The sequence below is a fragment of the Xenopus laevis genome, chromosome 9_10S (assembly GCF_017654675.1).
Source record: "Xenopus laevis strain J_2021 chromosome 9_10S, Xenopus_laevis_v10.1, whole genome shotgun sequence".
Taxonomy (NCBI): domain Eukaryota; kingdom Metazoa; phylum Chordata; class Amphibia; order Anura; family Pipidae; genus Xenopus; species Xenopus laevis.
The window spans coordinates 56,416,666-56,440,194 of NC_054388.1; the positions used below are offsets into that span (position 1 = coordinate 56,416,666).

General features: G+C 37.9%; 1 protein-coding gene across 1 annotated transcript in view; it reads right to left on the bottom strand.

Annotated features, from left to right (window-relative positions):
• LOC108702259 (low-density lipoprotein receptor-related protein 1B-like) overlaps positions 1-23,529 on the bottom strand; it is a 724,128-nt gene that overhangs the window by 177,782 nt on the left and 522,817 nt on the right. Inside the window, exons 41-42 of the mRNA XM_041578093.1 lie at positions 9,639-9,828; positions 6,559-6,763 (exon numbers count right to left, since the gene is read on the bottom strand). Of these exons, the coding sequence (XP_041434027.1) occupies positions 6,559-6,763; positions 9,639-9,828 (395 nt within the window). The remainder of the gene's footprint in view (positions 1-6,558; positions 6,764-9,638; positions 9,829-23,529) is intronic.

A 23,529-nucleotide genomic window follows, 5' to 3' on the forward strand; every position in this document is an offset into this window, starting at 1 on the left:
GTAGCAATGGTGGAAATTGAAAAAAAGTCTATATCACACAGGTTAAATAGCAGATAACAGATAACACCATTATGTTTTTATCTGCTATCTAATGAGTAACCTGAGCCTTTTCTCCTTTGAATTGCTACTCCCATTGCTACACAGCAACTTATTTGTCAGGCTTACCGTCTAATCCAACGAAGAAGGAGCAGGAACTTGTAGAACACGAACCCACAAGCGCCTCGCACAACACTAACCCACCTGGAGTGGAACAGGGAGAAGTGAAGTGACGAGTAGCCAATGAGACTAACCGAAGCGAAGTACAGAGGGTTCAGGCAGAAGCGAAGTCAGACAGGCCGAGGTCGGGGCAGGCAGCGAAGAGTCGTAAACGAGGTCAGGCAAGAAGATCAGGGCAGGCGGCAATAGACAATCCGGGAACAAGCTGAGGTCAAACACAGAAGATCAGTAGAATACAATGCTAGGGTTTCAGTCAAATAACCTAATAACCAGGCAAGGAGTCACAGTACTGGTTAGGATTAAATAGAGCTTATTTGGCGCCAAACTGGCGTCATCACGCTGGCGTCGCACAGCTGACGTCAGTGCGTCCGTCATCGGCGTCCGTCGCTGACGCCCTCGCGTCGGCGACCGTCGCCGGCGCCTTCGCGCCGGCGTCCGTCACCGGCGTCCAACGCTGCGCGCTGACGCGCATCGGTTCCCCGATGAGCGCGCCTACGCCTGCGCCGGAAGGAACGTGGAAGCGGATCCTTACATTGCCCCCCGTCAAGGAGCGGCCTCAGGACGCAACTGGCAGAAGGTTTATCAGGGTAGCTCTTGTGAAAATTCTTCAATAGCTCAGCAGCATGGATGTTCGAAACAGGTTCCCACGAATTCTCTTCCGGACCAAAGCCTTTCCAACTGACCAAATATTGTAGATGCTTGCCCCTAACACGGGAATCCAGGATCTTCTCAACCTCGAATTCTTCTTGACCGTCCACAACAACCGTTGACCCAACTTCTTACTGGGGCAGGACAACTTGAGATTAACAGTAGATAACCAAACGCGGTCCCCCACCTTAAACTCTGGATCACTTCTTCGTTTCTTGTCTGCATAGATCTTGAAATTCTGTTGCGCTCTCCTCATGTTCCTCTGGAGCTTCAGAAAATTATCAGCCAAAAAGGTTAACCGATCCTTGACTGCAGGAACAAGAATATCAGAAACAATGGAGGAAGGGAAGGTGACAGGATGTAGACCGTAATTTGCAAAGAAGGGGGACTGATTGATAGAAGAATGTTGAGCATTATTATAGGCAAATTCCGCTAGAGGCAGGAGATTAACCCAATCATCCTGGAGATACGATGAGTAACATCTCAGATACTGCTCAAGAGTCTGATTAGTTCGCTCCGTCTGGCCATTGGTTTGAGGATGAAAAGCCGATGAAAGTGACACAGAAATCTTAAGAGCCCCACATAAAGCTTTCCAGAATTGAGACGTAAACTGTGGACCACGATCAGATACTACTTCATCGGGAAGACCATGAAGTCTTACTACTTCCTTGATAAAACAATCAGCCATCTCAGAGGCAGAAGGAAGTCCAGGCAGGGATTTAAAATGAGCCATCTTGGTCAGGCGGTCAATAAAGACAACAATAGCGGAGCAATCAGAGGAGAGTGGTAAGTCAGAAATAAAGTCCATTGACACTGAGCCCCAAGGACGAGAAGGAACTGGAAGGGGTTGCAGGAGGCCAATAGGTCGAACATGAGAATCCTTGGACCTGGTACAGACTTCACACGAAGAGACAAATTTCGAACAGTCTTTAGTCATCCCAGGCCACCAAAACAGTCTTTTAGCAGAAACAATAGTTTTCTTTATACCTGGATGACCCGCCAGTTTAGAATCATGAATGTTCTTGAGAACCTCCAAACGCATCTGTTCGGGAACAAAGATTTTCCCTTCATGAAGAAGAAACCCTTCTTTGGGCACAAGAGAGGGTTCACAAACAGTTTTAGAGGCATCCTTAATTTGATCCACAAGAACAGATTGTAACAAAAGAAAGTTATTAGAGTTTAGAATTGTCTCAGGAGAAGAGAGAGTCTCATCCTCAGAGGAGAACATGCGGGAAAGAGCATCAGCCTTGATATTCTTTGACCCGGGCCGGTAGGTAAGGTGAAAGTTAAATCGCATGAAGAAAAGGGCCCATCTTGCCTGTCTAGGTCTTAATCTCTTGGCGGAACGCAGGTACTCCAAATTCCTATGGTCAGTGAAAATGAGAATTGGATGTTTGGACCCTTCGAGGAGATACCTCCACTCTTCTAATGCCAGTTTAATAGCAAGTAATTCACGATCCGCCACATCATAGTTACATTCACACTTGGCCAATTTGCGTGAAAAAAAAGCGACTGGATGGAGTTCTTCTTGAATCCCAGACCTCTGTGATAAAACAGCGCCCACAGCACTTTCTGAGGCGTCGACCTCTAATGTGAATGGAAGAGCCAAGTCTGGATGACGAAGAATTGGAGCCGACGTGAAGAGTCTTTTCAATCTCTCAAAAGCCATCTGAGCCTGTGGTGACCAAGAGAATTTTTGATTACAACGTGTGAGTTCAGTTATTGGTGAAATAATTCGAGAAAAATTCTTAATGAATTTTCTATAGAAATTTGAGAATCCAATGAAGCGTTGAACAGCTTTCTTAGAAGAGGGAATAGGCCAATCAATAATTGCCGAGACTTTCTTAGAATCCATTTGAATTCCTAAAGGAGAGATAAAAAACCCCAAAAAGTCCACAGATGTTTGTTCAAAAATGCATTTCTCGACCTTGGCATAGAGCTGGTGAGTACGGAGACGGGCAAGAACTTTCTTCACATGTATTCTATGCTCTTCCAAAGAACTAGAAAAAATTAGAATATCGTCCAGATAAATGATGACGAAAATATCGAGAAAGTCTCGAAAGACATCGTTGACAAAATGCTGAAACGTTGCGGGGGCATTACAAAGTCCAAACGGCATGACGAGATATTCAAAGTGACCATAACGGGTACGGAACGCTGTCTTCCATTCATCCCCTTCCCGAATTCTAACTAAGTTGTAGGCCCCTCGAAGATCAAGCTTAGAGAAAATCTTGGCCTCCTTAAATCGTTGGAACAGCTCTGGAATGAGAGGAAGAGGGTAACGATTTTTGACCGTGATCTTATTCAAGTCTCTATAATCGATACACGGTCTCAAAGAATGATCTTTCTTTTCAACGAAGAAGATCCCAGCTCCGGCAGGAGAAGAAGATTGTCGGATAAATCCCTTGGCTAGATTTTCATCCAAATAGGTGCGCAATTCCAAGAGTTCAGGCTCAGTTAAAGGATAAATACGTCCAAAGGGGATTTGAGCTCCTGGAAGAAGATTAATGGGACAATCATAAATACGATGGGGAGGTAGCCTGTCGGCCCCTCTCTTGTTGAAGACATCAGCGAATTCCCAATACGCCAGAGGAAGAAGATCATGAATTTCAGAAGAAGAAGAAAGGGAACATACTTTAATTGAAGAAGACGGATTCTCTAATGTACATTTAGAAAGGCAAAATTTAGAAGAAAATGTTACACCGCCAGTGGCCCAATTGATAGAAGGATTATGTCTCTGTAGCCAGGGTAGCCCTAAAATGATAGGGAATAATGGAGACGTTACCACATCAAAATTCATTACTTCAGCATGAATTTTATTAATCACAACAAAAAGTGCAGCAGTCTCTTGAACCACAGGACCCGAGGTAATTAGAGAACCATCCGCCACACGAAGAGCTATAGGGTTCTTCTTGGATTGGAGAGGAATTTGGAACTGAAGAGCAACTTCACGGTCCAAGAAGCACCCACTTGCCCCGGAATCAAGTATTGCTTGGAGTTCCACCACTTTGTCTCCCCACTGCAAGGATAGAGAAATTGTGAGTAAGGACACAGAAAAGTTGCAACTGTTAAAGTCTCTTTCATAAGTCTCCTTACCCGAGGGACGGGTCGGACAATTCCGAAGAAGATGACCTGCTTGACCGCAGTACAGGCAAAGATTAAGCCTGCGGCGTCTGAGGCGTTCTTCAGGAGTTAATGCAGGCTTAATGGCTCCAATCTGCATCGGCTCTGGGGCAGAACTGTTAGTGGCTGTAGGAACCGTAGATGTCATCATAGGAGGCATACGGATAGGAGGTGGAGCAGAAGGTAAGAGCCAAGTAGGAGACACAAGACCAGCTTTTTCAGCCTTTTCCTCCTCCCTACGTTCTCTCAGTCTTTGATCCAACTGAATGGATATATGGATAAGCTCCTCCAAGGTGTCAGGAATGCCTGTACGGGCCAACTCATTCTTTAATTCAGCGGAAAGGCCCAGACGATAGCGGTTCTTCAGAGCTGCAGGATTCCATTCCGTATCCTCGGCCCACTGGCGAAACTCCAGAGTGTAGTCCTCGACAGGACGGGTACCTTGCCTCAAGGCATGCAGGGCGGCTTCGGCAGTGGAGGTTCTGTGTGGGTCATCATAGACCACAGCCATGGCATCAAAGAAAGAGTCCACAGTGGCCAAAACAGGACTTTGCCGATCCAACAAACGGAAGGCCCACGTCTGGGGCTCGCCAGTCAGGAAAGAAATGACAACCCCCACTCGTGTCTGTTCATTTGGATAGGTGTGGGGTTTAAGCGAAAATAGCAACTTGCAGCTACTTCTAAAGTTGCGAAATAACTTCCGGTCTCCAGCAAACTTTTCGGGGAAAGCGACTTTCGGCTCCGAAATTTCGGAAGTGATCACTTGTACTTCAGCTGGAGCAGAGGAAGAGGATGCTGCAGCAGAGGAAGGGTCTGCAGCCGGAGGATGTGTTCTGATGTGTTCCTGTAGCTGAGCGTAACCGCTCTGCAGCTCCCGAACGGCTTGAGTCAAAGATGACAGTTGTTGCGTCAGGACAGCAAATGGAGAAGCCCCTTCGGTTGGATCCATGGCCTGGTTATACTGTCAGGCTTACCGTCTAATCCAACGAAGAAGGAGCAGGAACTTGTAGAACACGAACCCACAAGCGCCTCGCACAACACTAACCCACCTGGAGTGGAACAGGGAGAAGTGAAGTGACGAGTAGCCAATGAGACTAACCGAAGCGAAGTACAGAGGGTTCAGGCAGAAGCGAAGTCAGACAGGCCGAGGTCGGGGCAGGCAGCGAAGAGTCGTAAACGAGGTCAGGCAAGAAGATCAGGGCAGGCGGCAATAGACAATCCGGGAACAAGCTGAGGTCAAACACAGAAGATCAGTAGAATACAATGCTAGGGTTTCAGTCAAATAACCTAATAACCAGGCAAGGAGTCACAGTACTGGTTAGGATTAAATAGAGCTTTTTTGGCGCCAAACTGGCGTCATCACGCTGGCGTCGCACAGCTGGCATCAGTGCGTCCGTCATCGGCGTCCATCGCTGACGCCCTCGCGTCGGCGACCGTCGCCGGCGTCCAACGCTGCGCGCTGACGCGCATCGGTTCCCCGATGAGCGCGCCTGCGCCTGCGCCGGAAGGAACGTGGAAGCGGATCCTTACATTATTTATATAAACTATAGTAGTGTTTCTGAAGCAAACACATCAGTTTTACCAGTGCAGGGCAACACTGCATTATATATTTATTACTTTAAAACACTTTCATTTTTCGATGTTACTGTTCCTTTAAGTAGTAATCATGACCTGCTTTACGGCTGAAGTTCTAGCTATATTTTTTAACCGACAGATCCTATCTGATACCATTGTAAGCAGCAGTCTGGCCCTGCTTTATGGCTGAGATTGTAGATATCTTTAAAAAAAGAGTCATGTGATGCTTTATGACTAAGGCTCTAGCTATATTTATAACAGGGCATTCTGTCACAGCGGCACATATCCTATTTAATCTATTTTAAACAGCAGTCATCCAATGCATTAAGGCTGAGGTTCTGCCTTCCTACAGGATATATACCAAATCATTCTGTCACAGTGAGCAAAGAACCCTGATACCCCTTGTATATCATTGCATTACATTCAATGTTTCCTTAAAAAAGTAATGCTTGGTTCACCAGGACAAAAAAATTTCAGTTATTCATGACAATATTGCCAATTGCAACCACTTACCATTTAAATTGTTGGACATGGCTATGACAAATGGATATGACAGTTTTCACTCGTGTCATTAAATGCAGTTAAAAAACATGAATCTCTTAAATATGAGTTAAACTGTATTTACAGTATCTGCCAGGTATATTTCCATTTAAGAACTACAAATGAGGCTTCACGTTATAAAATGTCTTTCACAGCTAGGACACAAAATGGGCATAATGCTATAATAAGAGAAAAATAATGACTGTACAAAATAAATAGTGTGAATGAAAAGTGAAATAATGGTGGCAAAAGATCCATGACTTTCAGCAATAAAATCTTTTGACCAGAATCATTTAAATTTCACACTATATTGCTAAGCTACATTAAGATCACTGGATCAAGTGAAAGTAAAATATGTTTAGTTTGCTATCAGAAATAGAGAAAAGCTGTGAGGTTATTTGACATTAACTCGAAACATAATGAATTGTCTGATACCTTCTTTAGATTTTTACTTACATGTCTGTGTGATCCATCATATTCACACCTCTCTATCTTTCCCAGGCTGCCATCTGAGTAGTAGAGCTTCTCTGCTGGGTGGTCAATAGTGAGACCATTTGGAGTCACAATGTCCGTGCTGACAATGACTTGTGCATTTTGTCCTGAAAGTGTGGATCTCATGATGCTCGGATGCTGTTCATTCCAGTTAGTCCAAAACATTAAACTGGGTGAAAGTCAAGGTATTAGAATATTTCCTGTTTATAAAAAAACTTTGCATTGTGTGCATGCATTAGTCACATTACTGTCAACAGCCTATGACTTAGGGGGTTATTTATTAAAGTCCAAATGCCAAAAACTTGAGTTTTTTTTCTATAAAATCGAATTCTTAGTTGAAAAAAAAAATCACATTTTTCGAGATGTATTATTCCCCTAGGATAGGAAAAGTCAGAATCTGAAAATCCAGCATCTTAAGCTGGCCATAGATGCAAAGATCTGATCGTAGGAATCATCGTACGATCTGACTTTCCCATCTCCCGACCTGCCACTAACCATTCCGATCAAATAAAGTACAAAAGAACAGATCAGCCGATGTTCTTCCATTGACAGCAATCATACAAAAGTTATGTCTGACCAAAGCTGGTGACAGTCTCCCTCTAAAAATCGTATGATCGGCAATACATGCAGAGATATTATCGGCAGCCGACAGAAATCTTTTAACCTGTCCTATCGACCAAACGACCGATCTCCATACGCGCCCAAAAAATCGGACGAATCCTCGATTTGTACGATCGGATCTTTGCGTCTATGACCAGCTTAAGACCTGCTGAGGTTGAATATAAGTCAATGGGAGAGGTCCCTATCCTATTTCAAAGTTGTTGTGGTCTGCATTAAAATTGGTCTGAAAATCAGGCTATTTGGGACTTTTCAGGCAAACAAATTCAGGCTTTTTGGGAAATAGCCAGAAAAATAGAGTGATTCTGGAAAAAACTCAAATCAGATTTTCGCTTGACTTTATTGAGTTTGTCCCGGATCCAAAAATATTGTGCTTGTTTTTTAATAAAAAAAAAAGGGGCAAATCATGGATTCTAGTTTGCTCTGACTTTTTTCATTTAAAAATTCAGAATAATTCGGATTTTGATAAATAAGAACCTAAGGGGGTTATCTACTAAACTCCGAATGCAAAAATCACAAAAAAAAAAAAATGTTTTTTTTAATTATATAAAATCATACTTTTAAAAAAAATCACAAATTTTTCAGAATTTATGAAAGCCTGAGGATGGGAAAGTCTGAATCTGAAAAGCTGGCATCTTAAACCTGTCAAGGTTGCATATAAGTCAGTGGGAGAAGTCCCGATGATTTTTTGATATGCGCTGGGGTTGGTTCAATACCCTGAAGTTTTCGGGTGAAAATTCCAAAAAAAACTTGAAATTCTTAAAACTAGTATGAAAAAATATAAAAAAAAGTGAAAATCAAATTTTTTTCAACAAAGCAAATTTTTGGGAAAATTTTATAATAAATAAGCATAAAAACCCAAGCGGATTTGATTGGAATTTGTAGCAGAAAATATTGAGATAAATTCAGAATTCAGAATAGTCTTGATGGACTGCTCATTGAGGGCCTGCCCATTTCCTTACTGTGAACATATAGCCTGAAATGCAACATATAGATGTAGCTCACTGGAAAAAAACAGGATATTATTTATGGCCATATGAGTACTGATCCATAAATTATATGTTCTGAGGTTGCCATGTATATTAGCAAACTGTAATTCATCTGTAGGTCAACATAGCAATTTATCCTGAATCTTTCATTGACCTTGTGAATTTTTTTTTTTTGCCTTACACTAAAGGGTGAAAGACAGTAAAATAAAATGGTACCATTTAACAATTTCTGGCCTTAGTCTGTTTTATATCTGAGTAAAGATTCAAAATAAAATATAAAACATGCCAAATACAAAATGTGTTCATTTGAATTAAACAACTTTTTAGGGAGATATTTTTTTTTGTTTCCAACCACTAAAAAACGAATTTCATAACATACAGGAAGTTAAACATCAAACATCTACAGTTAACATTTCCTAGATTACTATTTTTGAAAAAATAAATTGTAATTATTTTTATGGTGTTTCCTGCTCCTTGTCATCATCCTCCTGTTGTCAGGGTTCATAGGAGTGAGAAATTATAGTACTAAGTTCTAAGATTATTTCACATAGACCATAGTTCTACTCATAGTGAATATATCAAATCAGAGCTCAAAATTTAGCAGTTAAAGATTTATTTTATGAACAACACATTTGCTAGTTCTTCTTGTCTCTTTGATGTCTGGCTCCTTCCAGTTCTTTGCTTTGACTCTTCTAGTAGCACTTACTGTACCTATTGATTCACATCAGCACATAACTATTGATCCATGCCCTTTGTCAGATATTGAAAACTGGTCCTCGTCTAGTTCCATAACCTTGTATACTAATTTAATTTTATATGAAAAGTACTGTGCAAATTTCATGGATTTTTATTTTCAGTAACGCAGGTTCAACAGACCATGTAAAATGTCTTTTGTTTTTGTAATTCAGAAAATAAAGGAGGGGGTCACAGTTTTCATTCATTATAACAACATACTTATTTGGGATACAATATGCGGCAGTGATATCAGACATCTGAGTACATCTTTTGTTTATTATGACTATATCAATTATGAGAAAAATGGTCAGGCTATACTAATGCCCTGGTTTGATTAATATAAAAATTAGTATTACAACTAGCATACATATATTTAGTATAAAAACAAATTAAAAAGTATTATAGTGTAAAATAATAGCCTCCTCTAACAGACAGTGGTTGTTGGGACTATCCACCTAAATACTTTTTTTTTGGCTCTTCAGAAATATTTGAAATAATGTAACTAGAAAAAGCAGGATAAGAATTATTATATGTGCTTTATAAATTTAGGAAAATCTCTCTCTCTAATTTAAATCTTAAATTATATATTACAACTAATGGTGCTTTTTCCACTGAAATATTTGAAGCGACAAGCTTGAATTTTTAAAACTAGACATCTGTTTAATATAATAAATTGGTAATTAAGTGAATATATTTGCATACTTTTGGCACTCATCAAGTGCAAGAACATGAGGGTGGTCATCTTCAGACATGGTGATAACAGCTTCCTTGTTGAATGCCCCTCTCCTGCTTTGGTCTACTGTATGCCGGGTGATAGATGATGTGGTAGAACTTGTCCAGTAAAGTGTATCCCAAGCTCTGTGATAAGCCAGACCTTCCACAGAGCCTACATCTGTCAAGGAATATCATAAAGAAATAAGGTTACCCCATGCTGATATCAAGCATGGGCAAATTATGTTAATGTTTAATGCAGATTGCACAGGAGATTTCTCTGGTTGTGTCAGCAAAAAGTGTTAGCTTACAGTCTAAGACTGAAAAACATTAACTTTTTAGCTGCTGAATTCAGATACATATATGCACTTACAAAGTGGTTGTGATTAAGTGCCTGCCATTATAATAATAACATATTTCCTGCCGTACAGATACAGAATATAATAGTCAGAATGCTGGCATTTTCCACACTGACTTACATTGTCTGTGACAGTATATGGAGCATAGAACCCCCTCCTTTTTAAAGCAATAACTTAGAGATACATTTTATATAGTTAGATGTGTTGCACAAACACAGTACACACATCAATGTAATTGTCCTGCCCTTTACATTTCAGTATGCCTACTCTGCTGTCATTAACATTTAACAGCATGAGGCCATGTTTATTGGACAGGGTGAATGATGGGTTTGTTTTACACTTTACATGCAGCTGAATGCAGGTTCTCTCACTGTCAACTCACTGAAAAGGAAATACTGCATAAACGTAGTATATCGATATGATTACAAAAATTTTATCAAAGTAGTTAAGGTCACTTCATAAATACTGGATATGGAACACTGGCTGTTTCTTCAATCATCAAAGGTGTGTCTTATTATTGGAGTTTGAATCAAAGAGTATAATTTAATAACATACAGATGCAGTTTCCCATATCATGTAGTTATTTACTAAGTAAAGGTGTACAGATGAGAATGAATTGCTGAATAGCTGCCTTGTCCTGGTGCAAATTAAGAACTGTGTTATTACCTAGTCCCAAAAACTCAGAAACAGAATGGCAGTTAAACATTTGATTAGAAAAATAACTCTTGGTATCAGCAATCTTCAAAGCTTTCAAACTTGTGACAGGTAACCTACACAAATTGACATAATTATACTTACTGCACCCATCATTTTGTTTGTTTGTTTTTATATATACTATTCAGATAGACAAATCATTACAATGTACAGTAGAATTTGACATATTGCATTGCATAACCCCCCCCAACCTGGAGATTGGAACACAAGTGGATTAGTGGAACAGTTGAATATATTATAAATAGTAGGAATTTAAAAAGAAGACCAGGGACTACAGCCCAGGGTTTTCCCCAATGCTCACAGTGGGTTTGAAATGGCCATTACATTAAAACATGTTGTATTTAACTACATTTGTATGGCCATTAGCCCAAACCCCAATACTAATGTTATTTGAACCAGAATATATTGTTTGTTGACATAAACAAATTGATTGCATCGTTATAAGTTCTCAACCATTTCAATAAATACCATCAGTATATCACTTTACCAATATATATACATGTTCAGCACAATTCCTAGTTAACTTGTTTGTGTTGAATATTACTCCTTTGTTTTCTTTACCAAATCACCCCATTTTAATAGATTATTACCATACATTTTTAATAGAACAGCAGACGAAATGCACACATAGAAACTCATAGAACACAGTTAATTTGGTATAGACACTCCAGCTGCTTGTTGGTGCTATAGTTTAATGTGATTCCATTTTCTGGCCAATAATTTACTTTGAGTCTTTAATATAAACACACATGGGGATTTAGTCACTCTTTTATTCAGTCAAATTAATTAATTATTTGTGGTAGCATCTGACAGCAGCATTAATATACAATACACAATATCTCTGAACAAAGGGCTTAAATTAGCTTTAAAATAAAGTCAGTGAGGCAGAAAAAGATATCATTCAGTCTTTTTGAATGTTTGAAACAATGAGAGAATTTTGATGAATGAATACATTTGGTAATACAAACATTCTCCTTTACATGACAACCAATAGTATATATATATATATATATATATATATATATATATATATATATATATATATATATATATATATATATATATATATATATATATATATATATATATATATATATATATATATATATACATATATTACATACTACAAACCAGATAGATTACTTTACCAGGGCACCCCAGCCAACAAGCCCTTAGGCCACTGGCATGTCAATCCCTGTTTTTAAACAATTGTGCACTCATAAATATAACTTATTTTTGGGAGTGACATACTCCAATCTTACTCAAACTTATCAACCCCTCCATAATTCAGCATATCTTACAGAAATGCTGATGGTTGTCAAAGATCAAGGGTACCAAAGAATTCAAAAGAGAACCTTATTGGTCATGCTATATGTAAGAAAAAACACTCACCCTGGTGGTCCAGCTGTGCGACGGGGACGCCCGCCGCGCCATCGGTGGGGATGCCAGCCACGTCGCTCCTCGTCAGCCGCCATCTTGGTTTCTTAGGGCCGCATCTCAATGGTTATATGGACGCTGACGTGCTGGCATAATGACGCAGTTGCGCAAAGGTGCACAATGCGAGAAACCTTGCCCGTTATTGGTTTTTCCTGTGGTGTTTTGGGATTATTCTGATCCTGTAAATGATTCTGATTCCCTGTTGTGACCCTGCCTGACTTTTGAAGATTCTGAACTCTTGTATCCTGACCCTTGCCTGAATTCCGACTACCTCTTCTGCTTAATCCTTCTGATTGACCTCCTGGTTTTGACCCTTGCCTGACTGACTACGTTATTCTCTGCCTGCCTCGACCCAGCCTGATCTGACTATTCTATTGCCTAACACCTTGTACCACGACCTTCTGCCCAAAGACTTTGCCTACAGTTGTGCCCCTCTGCCTGTCCAGAACCCCTCGCCTTGCACCTCTCGTTATAAGACCTGGCGGCATCTGAGTAGCTGAGGGCTCCTCCCAAGGCCAAAGGTGGCTGCTACAGGCAGAAGCATGAGCCGAGACCAGGGTGCTTGGCATCAGTTCTAGATTTAGGGTGACAACCGTTACACTATAATAACCAAAAGTGATAGCTGCATTTTTAAATTGCTTTCTTTAGCAACTGCTTTAAAAATGAATTCATTAGCAACATGAAATGAATATGGTTTTATTGAAGACAACTCAGCCAAAAGATTGGGCTTTTGACCCAAAGACTGAGCCAGACTGGGCCAGCAGCACACCAGGAAAGAACCCAGTGGGCCACATTGACTCAGACCTAATCCCTACCTGCCCTGTGCTGTCGCTCGCCACTGTCTTTCACCATCGCTAACCACTGCCTTCCTTCCACCAATAGCGGCAAAAGTAAGTGTCCAGGACCCCAGAGAGGGTGTGGAGCCTATGGGGTAGCAGCTCCGGGGGGTCTTTTACAGCTCAGTCCTACCAGCTCTGCCAATGACATTGCATCCAATGGTTATACAGTTACAAAAGTGCAAATATTTTAAACACCATAGGCAGATATACAGTATCTCTGTGGGTTCAGAAATGCCCCTGCTTGTTGCCACAGTTTAATTACTGTGGAGCTGTTGCAGTTTCCATCTTGATGTTGTAGAAGGGACTAATTTTGAACAGTCTGCTGCTAGTTAGAAAATGCGATAATATGTCTGATATCTTGGCATTGGTTCAGCATACCAAGCAAACAGATGCATAACTATAAAGCAGTTATTGTACCTGCAAATTTGAATTTAGGCCATTAGGTAGCAATATCCTTAAGGTATAGATCATTGGAGACCACACAAAGACAGACAATGTGGTCGTATTGTAGTGTATCACACAATAATATACTAGTAAGTACTTTTTTTGTGTGCCCTGGAAAGATCTGGAATGTTGCTTTACAGTAGTTTCCATGGTCAATGCATGAATAATTAAATACTAATGGATTTCATAATAACAACTAGAGTAGCTACAGCTGTTCCACACTTTCATATTCATTCTCTTAATGAGACCTGCTGTGTGGTTCCAGCAATGCCTTCCAGGAAAAAAACAATTTCTGCCCCCTCCCCATTGCTTTATCAGAGTTAGAAATGCTTCCAAGGCTAGCTCAAAGGTTATTTTATGTGTTTAACGTTGTGTAGATTTGCTTTCTAAGTGGGATTATATTATATAATAATATTTGAGTTATACCCAATATACAGGGCCAGATTTGTCAAGGGTCGACTTTCAAGGGTTAAAACCCCCTCGAATTCGACCCTCGAAGTAAAATCCTTCGAATTCGAATATCAAATTCGAAGGATTTTAGCGCAAATGCTTTGATCGAATAAAAATTGGTTGATCGAACGATAAAATCCTTTGATTTGAACGATTTGAGCGATTTTAAGAGATCGATCAAATGAATTTTATTCGATCAAAAAAACGTAGAAAAGTGCTCTTCAAGGTCCCCATAGGCTAACCATAGGCTTAAAACCTTGGTAGGTTTAAAGTGGCGAAGTATGAAGTCAAAGTATTTTTTAAAGAGACAGTAATTCGATTATCGAATGGTCGAATAGTTGAACAATTTTTACTTTGAATCGTTCGAATCATTTGATTCGATCGAATATGACGGGAAAAAAAAATACTTCGGAATTTGAATATTTTTCCATTTGAATTATTGACTCGAGCTTAGTAAATCAGTGTGTGTGTGTGTGTGTATATATATAAATATATATATATATATATATATAGATAGATAATATATATAATATACAGATGAAGCCACTTGAATTTGTGAGTTAAATGCGTCATGACTCAGGGTTAATTGAATAAACTGTGTTATCTAAAGTCATCTTAACTCATTTAATGCATTTAACCTTTTCATTAGCATACCAAAGCACCATTGTTCACAATGGTGAATGCTTTGATTAGGTGGGATGTTGTGACGCAGTTTTCTGTGTTAAATGAGATAAATGGGATATCTGTGTTTAGTTATTCTGTGTCAAACAGATAAACCAAAGTGGCTGCATCTGTATGCAGGACCTACCTTGTAGCTGTAATCATGCAAGTAAAATCAGAACATATATGCAAAACAAAAAAACAGCACCAAGAGTCTTTGCAAAAAAACTTGCATTATGACATGGTATGCATAACCTTAAGGTTTATACTTTGCACTATTTGACTCCTGATGAAGGTCCCTGTGGGGGGACCAAAATTCCTTCCTGGCCCCAATGGCAAAATTCCCTGGATTGAGCATTCAGAATTAACATGAATTTATACAATACTGAATGTGTCTCTTACTCCACCCCCTGGCTCAACTTTCTTCTGCATTAACACATTCCTTCTCACCTAATCACAGGTACATCTGATTCTGCCAATCTCTAAACATAAACCATTGTGTTCAGGCTGCTGGTCATTTGGTTGCCTTGTCATGCAGCCCTTGCCTTCATAGCTGCAGGGCTTTCCTTCCCTACTAGGGCTTTAGTGCATTTATATTCAGCATATGTGAGGAGTATATAAATATTCAATATATAACTTTTTTCAGTCTGTAAAATAAGACTGAAAATTATCAACACAATGGAACCCTTGATTTAATATATGCAACATGTAAGCTTACTTTCATATCATGAAGGGTACTGTTCAATTGCATAATTAGACATCTGCTTATATTGTATTATGTTACATCATTTGTAAAGCTCTCTAGCATAATAGCATATCATTCTTAACAAACATGGATCACTTCATGAATAGCATGCAAATTACTTAGGTTACTCTAGAAACACAACTGTAATTAGACAGATATCACATTCCTTTACAAGCCAGTTGACAAATTTATAGCAACAATTATATAACCAAATAAAATTGTATTAACATAAAGAGAGGGTAGAACGTAATGCAAAATGTGTTATTATGGCACGTATTCTAAGAGGAATGACCTTGATTTCAGTAGTTCATAAATGAGTGAAATAAGCCCATGACCTGAATGTATTGCTGAAGTACAGATTCATTATTTGTGACACTTTCTAAACCTTCCGTACCCAAGAGTTTGACAGATATTCTTCAGCTTACACTTTCATGCCAAGTCAGCAAGGAACCTTTTGTGCTACCACAGAGATGAAACAGATGTTACTTTATCTTCTATGATGTATATCCTGAGCTAGTACTGCACTTGCAACTTCCTTCTTAAGAGTTGCTTTAAATATTTAAGAAGGTAAGGAAACTGCTGAAAACTGTGTATTGTTATGACTTTCCAGGCGATAGAACTATAAAAGAACTACAACTCTTATTGTATGCAAGTATAGTTTTTATTATTTGAGAAACTTTTAACATGGTAAATTCTTCCTGATTTGTGCACACGAAAATCAGTGTTGCTGTACTGCTATTTGAGTGGGAGGTTAAACTGGTAGTTAAAAATTTAGCCCCAAATGAATAGTCTGGGTTTTCTCTAGGATGAAATAATCTAATAAACCAGGCAAGTGTGCAGTATGACTACACATTACATTTCTATAACATGTGAAATATGTTTTTCAGAACAATGATGTAATGGTGTCTCCTGTCCAGATCCAATGTGATTTTGGGCAGAATGAGACCATATGGAATAGAAAAAAATTACTTTATCAATGTATATAAAGAATGGACATAGCTATATATAGATTACAACTAATAATGGATGGATATTTTTGAAAAGATATTTCAAAGTGTTAAGGTGTTACCTTAAAGGAAAAGGAAAGTGCAAAGGAAGTTTATTGCCAATAGATTAGCCACAATAGTGCAAGCTATAACACTATTTATTCTGCAGAATGTTTTACCATACCTGAGTGAACAGCTATAGAAGCTCTCTGTTTGTTTAAGATAGCAGCTGGTAATTTTTGCTTGGTGTGACATCACTTCCTGCCTGAGTCTCTCCCTGCTCACTCATAGCTCTGGGCTCAAATGACAGCAAGGAGGGGAAAAAGGAGGAGGAGAGGAGCAAACTGAGCATGCTCATGCCCTGCCCTGGAGGTTTAAGCTGAAAACAGGAAGTCTGATACAGAGGCCCATGTGTACACAATAGAAGGAAAGAAATTACGTGTTTCTTTTGACAGAGGACTCAGAGCAGCATTACTTTAAGGATTTAATGGTGTCTTTATATAGACCTTTCTCATAAACCTTTCCTTCTCCTTTAACACTTACATCTGAAATGTTTATATTTATCATGTTGTGTTATATTAGCTGTTTTAATTTGACCTGAATGCTGGGGTATCCCATACAGCATATGTGCAGTTATGTGCAGTTATTAATTTTCCTGTTTACTGTATTTATTTATTACAGCCAATTACCATTCCTCAGAGTATGCACCACAAATCCTTTCCCATTGTGTTTTGTGCTCATATCCAACTCAATTCTATCAAGTCAAATTTATTATCTAACATAACCTGTGGAGCTAAATTATGAAGACAGTGACCAATCAGCAATTTGTGTTGAATGGTTTACTAAAAGTTGAGATATAAAAGCAAAACCCTAATTAGTTACTACTGGCAACTCCCCTTGTGCAATTTTGCACCTATGTTTCTAAACAAGCTACTGTATCTCTGGGTGTGAACCAATCATAGGTCGCAAAACATTGAGATGGGGCCTTTAAGAGGATATTATTTTTAATATTCTAAATTATAAGTTTAACTTCAAGGTTGTTTTCCAATAATTTGAGAAAACTGAGGTGAAAAAACAAAACCGAAAAATCATGTATACATTGGAAATCAAGTTTTCTGAATTATAATTCTAAAATTCGAATCAATTGCAGAAAATTCTTAGCTAAAACATATGTTTCTATAGAAATCAATGTGTGACATATCAAAAATCAAGTTATTTTAAAATGTATGGAATGGAATAATATGATTTTTTTCTGAGAATAAACATCTATTTGTGATTTGAAGTTTTTCATAAATGCAGCATTCAAGCTTAAACAGATTGTGGAAAAAATCTTGAATGAGTTCATTTTGGCATTGGTAATTGATTTTTGACAATTATTAAATTGGTCTCCCTTTCTTTACATAGTAGACTATACTATCTATAACTTGACGACAGGGCTTTTTAAGACAATAATCTATTTATCTAGTATTTAATTTGCAAGACTCTAATGAAGTGAGGTCTAATGCTTCTTACAAAGTGATTTATTTGGTGAAACAATTATTAGTTGCATGTTTTATCAAGGGCCCAAGAGGTATAGAAGGGCCCATGAAGCCCTAATTAATTAGCCATTTCAACATACAGTATTTTGGTTAAACAGGACAACCTCTGAATATGTTGAAGAGCCATAAGCATAATTTGCTGTGGGGCCCAGTAAGATCTAGTTAGGCCTTTGTGTTTTATTGTGGATTTAAAGTAAATTTAGCAATCACACAATGGAGGATCTCATATGCATTTTGGCACTATACGCTGGAATGCCATAATCCATTAATACTTTTCAAAGAAATGTGTGTTTACATGTTGCATATTTGCCTAGATTTTCCATAGTGTTTTTTATAAATATTTTTTAAGTAAGCTGACTCTAATGCCTATACATATAATGTGGATAGTGCCATTTCAGATAAATTAGTAATATATGCATATTGCTCTTTTGTTTGAGTGTGTGTGTTTTTTTGAAAAGGTCAAATGTTTAATTCCATTGTATGTTTTATTTTTTTGAATATCCTTAAATTCCATTGTATGTTTTATATTAGAATATTATTGTTTATTCTCCACTTACCTTTTCTCCATAGATCTAATACAGCTATTGCATGTTCACCTTAAAATTTTAACCTTGCCTAAACAGTCAAAAAGAGTAATTTACAGAGACCCTTGCCCAATGTCAAAAATGCTAAGGGCCTCAAAAGGGTGTCTCTTCATGCTCATTCTAAAAACAATTGTGTCAAGAGTCTGAAGTAGAAGTTCCTGCTATGAGTTGTAGTGGATGAGTGAAACTGGCAATAAATTACTATTCCACTGAGCTGCTTCCTGACTGCAAACATAACACTTATCAGCTGTCACGGGGCCTTCTGCTGTTTTGTAATCCCCATTACAGAAATCCAAAATGGCTCATCAGTTGTACTGTAGTTAATGTTCCTGTATGACTGTAACCAGAACTAAGTTTATTTAATCAGAAGTACAATTTGGGAAACACACAGAGCATTAACAGGTAAAACTCTGGAAACATTTAGTGACAACTAGACAAGAGTATTTTAACATCACAGTCAAAACACCTGTTTGCCATAGGCCTAGATAGAGCTTGCATGTATCATACTTATAAACACTTAAGGGAGTAAAAGCATGCTTATTTAAAAACCATGTGTGTCAGGGGTCTGACTGCTCACTGACAGCGATGAACGCAAAAGGCGCTCAGGTGAAAAAAGCTGAAAAATAATTGTCAAGCATCAGAAAAATTGTCAAGTGTCACAAGAAGAAGTGTGTTGCCCCTAGACCAAAGCATTTGGTGAATTTATTGCAGTTTCAAGAATTTTTGGCAAAGCAAAATGGGTCAGATTCACCCATCACTACTCACTGCCCCAACCACTGATTGGAAATCGAGGGCTAGGAGCAGAGTGCAGCACAAGGCATAATGTGCACACAGTTTTTCGTCTCTCTGCAATTAATCCTGTTGCAGTAGTTTTTGGAATTATTTGTTTCAAGCATCCCCTTGAGCTTCACTATTTGTCCAAAATCCTTTAGTTAAAAAATAGCAAATATATTAAATCAACATTGTATTGGTCAAAATTCAAAATTGACTTTCTGGAGTGTCTTGAAGTGCTAATTAGCATCTGCTAAGATCTTAAAACTGATGAAAAATTAAGCATATGCCAAGGCATAAAATAACTGTTGCCATATTATATACATATTGTAATACTATGAAACAGCAGATAGGGGACAGTGGGTTACTTCCTGTCACACATGTCATGGCCACTGGGCCAGCTTTAGAACTTTTTTTGTGTTCTTATATCTGTAGCGTCATGCTGTCACATTCCATCACAGACCTATAACATATTTCTTTTGGCATGGTTCTTTATATGATTTGTCTGTGATCCTCATTAACTAAAATGTAAAAGTCTGTAACAGAGGGAATGGGAGTTGCATATGTTCACCAAGATCAAAGATGGCAAAAACAGATACTTACTGTAGTTAACGTGAAATTCAGAAGATATCAAATAACAAACAGATGTCATATAATAAAGTCTCTGAATATGTGATATTAACTGTTTCACTGAATGTCTGAAACCACAATCTGAATGAACAAAAAGTTAATACATATTGAAAAATGGGGGAAAAATGTTCACCAGTCCCACTATTCCATATTACATCAGTAATGTTGTTGGTGGTGGGGGAGCTGATTAAATATCTATACAAGATAAAGCAATAGATTATGATTTACAGAAGAAATGCTAGAGTGATCACATCATTACACTGCCAAATACCATCTATCACTTTTACTGAATTTAACGAAGATGGATTACATCCTAAAGAAGGGACGCAGGCTATAAATATATTCATTCTGATCTTCATCTGACTTTCCTGTAGAATAGACATGCAACCAATCAATAATTGAAGAACACACACACTACTGATCCTTAGATTTTAGAAGAAGAAATCCGTTTGGTATAATGACAAAGAGAAAATGTTAGTAGAAGATGAAACAGCTGTACATAGAAACTTAGAACAAAGGAGTAATACCAATAGCAGGCACCTCGCTAACTTTTCTTTGTAGTTTTAACTACAGTATGTGTCTTAAAAGCTCCAGATCACGAGCAATGTTTCTGTACTTTAGAAACAAGTTGTTCTAGAAGAACTGTGCAGCAAAGTATAACCAAGCCAGGAAAAATCTTGTTTAAGATGACTTCTTTTTATATTTTTGGTTCTATTAGATTTCACTACAATATGTTATATACTGTAACATGATATATAAATATTTTCTTCAAAGATTTTTGACACCATCAACTTTAATGTTTCCATAGGCATATTTCAAAAGAGCGACTTTCTAATAAAAGAAAAGTCTATAGACTTCCTTAAATTGCCAGTCCAGGATGTGGTATTGGAAAAATCAAAGCTTTGTATATAATCTCTGAACAGACTACCAATAACATGCTGGATGAAATGGAATATGAACATATTAATTCAGACAGACCACCTTTACAGTGCAACAAATGACATATGAGCTATTACTGCACAGACCAGCAATACAGTACTAGATATAGTTTTGTTTGAATGTTAACCTTAAACAAACTAGCAACATAGAATTTATCATGAACATACAAAAGTACAAAGACATGTGTGGATTTTAGACATACCAAGAAGACATACCAGCCATACAATGCAAGATAAGGGCTACATGCATATTAAACCCAATACACCATCAAAAATACACAAGCTCACAACTATTATACAAACCACTTCACATACAGGATAATCATGCCATAACCATTTTGACTTGCACAATAAGCATATGTGAATGTGTAAATGTTACACCACTGGGCCAATAGATTACATAGTGATCATGATCAAATGCAAAATATATCTTTTGTTTAGACTGAGTAAATATTTTATGCTATATCAGATATATATATATATATATATATATATATATATATATATATATATATATATATATATATATATATATATATATATATATATATATATATAGTCAATCAGCGTATATAAATCAATAAATTCAACCTGCATATAACTGTTCCGCTGTTCCGCTGTTGGTGTACACTGAATGGGCGTACATACCGAAAACAGGTCTGGATATACGCTGATTGACTATACTACACGGACTTGAACACTGGGTGGGGGTTTTCTTTTTTCTTTTTTTGGAACTTTACTGTTATTTTTTATATATTTTTTCTTTTTACACTGTAGAATTGTGTTGTTCATTATTGAATGAAATAGCCTTCTGTTGATAATAAGGGGAGGATATAGAGCCACGAGAGGGAAGGTGGTTGATTAATGACACATGTAATTAATGTTGGAGGATGACAGATATAAAGTAAGTTTTTTATTTATTTTATTTATTAAACATGGGTGTTTATATAGGGGTACACTTGAGTAGTGTCACATGAGGGGATACATATGGGATATAATAAGCATGATTTACATGAGCTGTGCACCGCAGTGGACAGCCTGATTGAGCAGCACTCATGAGGTTAATGTTAGCACAACCGGATAGATGGAGTTAAAATATATACAGTATATTAGAGCTAGTGGGAGGAATAATTATTGAGGGGACGTATGGTAGGTATATAATAAGTGATGTATCAGGTAGCGTTTAAGTCAGGACCTTTTGACATCCTCAAAGAATGTTAAATCAGTGACACTAGAAACAGAGTTACATACTGGAGCATAAGTAGTCATCATATTGTTACAAAATAGTTACAAAGAAACAGTGTCTTGATATATTGGTTTTAAACTTGTTTTTAGTTAAAAATATACTGTTAGATTTAAGTGTAATGCATACCTTATAATGAAATACAAATGATTCTGTGTTTTCTATAATGAAGGGAGTCGCTCTGTTTCTGACGAGCAGTAGACGTCATAGCTACTATTGTTTCCCGCCAGATTGTGTGTATATAAGGCATGTTTATTGTAAAATGATCACTTTGAGAAAGGCCTCGGAGAGGCCGAAACGTTAGTCATTTGTTCTAAATAAATATTTTTAATTTAACTTAAGACCTGTGAGTGCGGATTCCTTTGGAGCGTTATATATATATATATATATATATATATATATATATATATATATCATATATTTATATATATTTTATACATATCACTATAGAGTCAAAGTCGCCTCTTTGATGTTTCAGTGGCTGTGGCCATGTTGTACTAGTGGTGTATTCTGAACTTCTCATGAATATGCCCATCGCCATGTGCATCACTTTTTCATTCTTTTAAATAGGAAAACTCTGCCTGTGCAAATTCTGGGACAGTCAGGTGGGCATTGATTGGAGCTTGGATGAATGGAAATAGGGTGAGATTCAGGGAGAATGCATACTGTATTTACTATACAGAAGGTCAGTAAGGGTAAGATTTTTCATGTGAAATGTATTTCTTGTCCTAAATATAACTGAATGATAGTTTAATACTTGAATATTTCTAACATTTGTGAAAAAAATGTGTAACATTGTTATTAGCTAAGGGGAACCCTGACCATAGGTTATCCTCAAGGGGGAATGTCTAACACTGATGCACAGCAATAGGGCATCTACCAACCATATTTATATTTAAACAGAAAAAGAGCAATGTTCACAGAATAAGTAATATGTTCTTAGTCTAATGTCTAGGGCAGTTTTTATTCTGCAGTGAGTCATGCCTACACATAGGCATGTAAGTTGCAAGGTGATCAGGATGCTGTCTGTAATAAGCATATGTACTGTATGTAAGTATTTTTTATTATGTTGTGTAGGGATGTAGCGAACTGTTCTGCGGCGAACTTGTTCGCGCGAACATCGGCTGTTCGCGTCCGCCGCAAGTTCGCGAACGTCGCGCGACGTTCGCCAATAGGCGTTCGCGTCAAAATCGTTCGACCATTCGATCGCTAAAATCGAACGATTTTCGTTCGATTCGAACGAAAATCGTTCGATCGAACGATTAAAAATCCTACGATCGTTCGAATCGAACGATTTTCGGATGTTCGAAGTTCGCGAACAGTTCGCGAACTGTTCGCATTTTTTGCCAGTGTTCGCGAACGGCGTTCGCGAACACATACTCGGCGGTTCGCTACATCCCTAATGTTGTGTGCACCTGAATTAGTAAGTTGTGTACACCCTCATATTATATATATATATGCAATCAGTATTGCTTTGCTTTGTACCAGAAAATTCCTCAGTCGTGAAATTAGTGCTTCTTTCCTCCGAAACAATAATGCACCCT